This window comes from Penaeus japonicus, unplaced genomic scaffold (assembly GCF_977035675.1).
Source record: "Penaeus japonicus unplaced genomic scaffold, GWHDUDI00000001_assembly GWHDUDI00000023, whole genome shotgun sequence".
Lineage (NCBI taxonomy): Eukaryota > Metazoa > Arthropoda > Malacostraca > Decapoda > Penaeidae > Penaeus > Penaeus japonicus.
Window position 1 is genome coordinate 14,808,819 of NW_028234425.1, and position 5,000 is coordinate 14,813,818.

At 36.4% G+C, this 5,000-nt stretch overlaps 1 protein-coding gene across 1 annotated transcript in view; it reads left to right on the forward strand.

The window, feature by feature from the left end:
* Window positions 1-4,893, forward strand: part of LOC147469171 (uncharacterized) — a 322,383-nt gene extending 317,490 nt beyond the window's left edge. The window contains exon 2 of the mRNA XM_086550134.1: window positions 1,804-4,893. Within this exon, the coding sequence (XP_086406260.1) occupies window positions 2,358-4,328 (1,971 nt within the window). The 5' untranslated portion in view covers window positions 1,804-2,357 and the 3' untranslated portion in view covers window positions 4,329-4,893. The remainder of the gene's footprint in view (window positions 1-1,803) is intronic.
* The last annotated feature ends 107 nt before the right edge of the window (window positions 4,894-5,000 follow it).

Consider the following 5,000-nt stretch of genomic DNA (forward strand, 5'->3'; position numbering starts at 1 on the left):
CTAAGGGAACAGAAAGAGAGGAAGGAAAGACATGATAGAAGGGGATGCTAAGGGAACAGAAAGAGATGAAGGAAAGACATGATAGAAAGGGATGCTAAGGGAACAGAAAGAGATGAAGGAAAGACATGATAGAAAGGGATGCTAAGGGAACAGAAAGAGAGGAAGGAAAGACATGATAGAAGGGGATGCTAAGGGAACAGAAAGAGAGGAAGGAAAGACATGATAGAAGGGGATGCTAAGGGAACAGAAAGAGATGAAGGAAAGACATGATAGAAAGGGATGCTAAGGGAACAGAAAGAGATGAAGGAAAGACATGATAGAAGGGGATGCTAAGGGAACAGAAAGAGAGGAAAGAAAGACATGATAGAAGGGGATGCTAAGGGAACAGAAAGAGAGGAAAGAAAGACATGATAGAAGGGGATGCTAAGGGAACAGAAAGAGAGGAAAGAAAGACATGATAGAAGGGGATGCTAAGGGAACAGAAAGAGAGGAAAGAAAGACATGATAGAAGGGGATGCTAAGGGAACAGAAAGAGAGGAAAGAAAGACATGATAGAAGGGGATGCTAAGGGAACAGAAAGAGAGGAAAGAAAGACATGATAGAAGGGGATGCTAAGGGAACAGAAAGAGAGGAAAGAAAGACATGATAGACGGGGATGCAAAGGGAACAAAAAGAGAGGAAAGAAAGACATGATAGAAGGGGATGCTAAGGGAACAGAAAGAGATGAAGGAAAGACATGATAGAAGGGGATGCTGAGGGACAGAAAGAGATGAAGGAAAAACATGATAGAAGGGGATGCTAAGGGAACAGAAAGAGAGGAAGGAAAGACATGATAGAAGGGGATGCTGGGGGGACAGAAAGAGATGAAAGAAAGACATGATAGAAGGAGATTCTGGGGGACGGAAAGAGATGAAGGAAAAGAATGATAGAAGGGGATGCAGGGGGGACAGAAACACACGACGGGACGAGGCAACCGTTGAAACAGCAGCGAAGCTCAATGAGGGCGACGAGGGTCCTTTAGCTGATTAGCTACCTCTTCCCCTCCTGTTTCGGGCGCCCTCCTTTTCTTCAGTCGTTCGCTTTTCTCGTCTGAAGAATCCTTTAGTCGAAGGAGGGATTAAAAGGGGGAGGGAGGCTGCGATCAAAAGCGTTTATCAATTTGCCAAAAGGAAGGTGACGTTCTGAAAAGTTTTATTTTATATATATATGTATATATATATATACATATATATATATATATATATATATATATATATATATATATATATATATATATATATATTATAATATATATATATATATATATATATATATATATATATATATATATATATATATATATATATATTATATATATAGATATGTATATATGTATATATATATATATATATATATATATATATATATATATATAGAAATATATATATGTTAATGTGGCTACATTTATACTCAAATGTGATACTCCAAGTTCCTAAAAATTATGATATGTACTAACAATAGGGATATGTATTAAATAGATTAGTATCCCCTTATATCGTTTTCTGATGTACGCCTCCTATAGGCAATCTGCATAACTAATTGCATGAAAACAATTGGAAGCCATTTTGTGACTCAGAGAAGCCAGGTGAGATGTCTGAGGTATTTATCTTATTATATTTATGTAATCTTGCAATATATGTTTATACTAGAATAGAAATTTGATATATGATGGTGTCAAGATATATTGTAGTTGATTGATTATGTTATATGATATAAGATCAATATGTTAAACTTGAATTAGAAAGGAATGCTTTACATTTTCAGTTTTACGGGAATAAACAATATGGATGGGAATGAAGATTCAAGTTGTATAGAAGAATCAATAAAACCCACAAAATTTCCACAAGATTTTCCCTGTACAACCCATCAAGACTTGGCCCTCTGCGACAGTAAAACTCAATTCCTCCCGGGTATAGTAAAACTCATGCCTCTTGAGTTTAGTAAGACTCACGCCTTATGGGTGGTATAGTAAAACCCATGCCACGTGGGTTCAGTAAAACTCAAGCCTCTCGGGTGCAGTAAACCTCATTCCTCGAAGATACACCAGTATAACCCATGCTTCGAGATGAGTCAAGATAGCTAATACATGAGAAGATCATCAGTATAACTCCTCTCGGGTGCAGCAGCAGAATCCAGGCCTGTTGGAGCTGCAGCAAAGGCTAAGAAGTAACCTGTTGAATTACTACAAAGATCTCCGTTCTTCAAAGAATCTAATCCTTCTACAAGACTCACCGACAGCTCGTGAACTTCTGATGAAAAAGTATGTTTATGGTAGTCATTAGTTCTAATTAGGTCAGTGATACGTAAATAGTGTCAAAATGAGTGCCACTGAAGAAGCTGGAAGTGAACAACCTCAACAGACTGAGGTTAATGATGAAATGAAGGGTGCTAGATTAAGAGTTTTAACAGAGAAAGGACGTGAGTATCAAATAACACAGCTTTCAAAAAGGTTATTGGCAGCTAAGCAAGCATGGAGAAAGGCACTTACAGATATAATGTTTTGTCTAGAAAGTGTAATAAGTGTGGATCAGCTTAGAATACATAAAAAGGCAGCAGTGTCACAGTTTAATGAAGTAGTAACTGCCTTTATTTTGTTAATAGAAGTAGATCCAAATTCACAAGAGAAATTGTCACAGGAGTTAAACAATGATGAAAAGGTTCATGAAACTTGCATGCACCAAATTGAGAGTAAAATGAATGAGTTCAAGCAAGAGACAAAATCAGTAAAGTCACAATCTAGTAAATTATCAAGGCATTCTCAGTCTACTAACAGATCTCAGAGCATTAATAAGAAGGAGCAGTTACTTACAAAGTTAGCTAAGCTACAAACTGAGCTTCAGTTCCATGAAAGGGTAATGGAGCACAAGAAAAATCTTGTCATAAAAGATTTAGTAGCTACTCAAGCAGAATTGAATATTGTAAATGCAACGGAAGATGAGAAATTAGTACTGCCTGAGTATGAAGTAGATAATTTAAGTGAGACACTACATCTTCATAAATATTTAGATTCGCTTGATAGCAACCAGTTAGAAGACAGGGAAATAAAACCTAGTTTATATAAACAGGAAATAAATGTCCATGATTTATCTGGTATGGCTGAATTAGAGAGGGAAGTGTCTAAATTAGAGTATACTCACTTACCAAGTCCAGTACTTAACCCAAAAGCTAAAGGTTTTAAACCAGAATCAGAATTGAAAAGACCACATGTATCAACTAGACAAGATAGAACAAGTTCATTAGTGGACATCAATGTATTGAGGGAAGTGGTTGATATTTTGTCCTCAAAAAACAAAAATGAATTGCCACGGCCAGAGCCAGAAGTTTTCAGTGGTGATTTATTGGAGTGTAACAAATCACGTGTAACAAAGCCAGCTGAGAAACTTTTTTATCTTGGTAAATATACTAGTGGGGCAGCCAAAGAAGCAATAAGAGGACTTCTACGAATTCACAATGAAGAAGCTTTTCGTGAGGCTAAAGGCATATTAGAAGATAGGTATGGTAATAAATTCATTGTAGCAAATGCCTTTAGGAAGAAACTGAGTGAGTGGCCAAAGATTTTGAGAAATGATGGTCACGCACTACAGAAATTTTCAGATTTCTTGAAGAACTGTTTAATGGTAATGAAAACATCTGATTTTCTTAATATCTTGGATGACCCTCAAGAAAACAACAAGATGTTACAAAAGTTAACTCCATCTCTAATAGAAAGGTGGAACTCTATAGTCTATAGATGGTCTGTAAATGGTTCAGGTTATCCGACATTTAATGTTTTTTGTGAATTTATAGAAGTAGAGGCAAAGAAAGCTTGCCATCCAATTTCTTCTTATTGTGCAGTGATGTCAATAAGTCAAAAGTATGATGTAGGTGACTTAAAGAGTAAGAAGGAAGTTAGATCGCAAACTAGTAGAGTTGGAACAAAGAGGTTAGTGGCCAACTCAACTGGGGTTAAGGAATCAGAGTTAAAAAGAGATGACAAAGGACTAAATGTAAGAAAGAAATTCCATTGTCACTACTGTAATGGAGAACATGATCTAGATTCGTGTAAAGAGTTTGGTGAACTCAGTAATAAAGAAAAAATGGAATATGTCCAAGGGTCATTTATTTGTAGAGGTTGTTTAAAGTTTGGCCATATCATTAAAAATTGTAGAAAAAGAAAGATGTGTGCAGTGTGTAAAAGATGTCATCCAACTTCTCTTCACGAGGCTATACTTGAAAAAATCAAGGAAAGGGAAGCTTTACTTAAAAGGATCAAAGAAAGAGAAGCTGAGAAAACTGTAACTGTACAATAGGTCAACAGCTGAGGACATCACCTCAGATAAGGTTAGTGAAGAGCCCAAAAATGATATAGTCTCCAATAAGGTAAAGATAAAGCACACAGAGTGTATGACAAATACAATGATAGTGCCAGTGTGGTTACATCATGAAAGTAATGTTTGTAACAGAATCTTAGTTTATGCATTATTAAATGAACAATCAGATGCCTGTTTCATAAAAGAATCCATTTTGAATAAATTAGGAACTAAGGGCCACAAAGTCCACCTAATATTAGCAACAGTATTAGGGGAAGAAACAGTTGCAAGTACAAAAAATAAGGGACTCGTGGTGCGTGGCATAAATTAATGTACAGACGTGTCACTTCCAGCGACATATTCACGAGATATTCCAGCTAAAAGGGATCAAATATCAAGGCCAGAAAGTGTAGAAGGATGGCCTCATCTACAAAGAATAGCACCCAAATTGATGGCATATGATAGTAACATCGAAATAGGACTCTTGATTGGCTTGACTTGTATGCGTGCTATTAAACCAAGGGAATTGATCCTTGGAAAGGATGATGAACCCTATGCCATAAAACATTGTTAGGCTGGAGTATCATAGGTAGAGTCATTGAGAAGTGTCAAGATGCTGTCTCAGATCAAGTCTTAGCAAGTAAATTAATGGTCCACAAGGTCACAATTAAT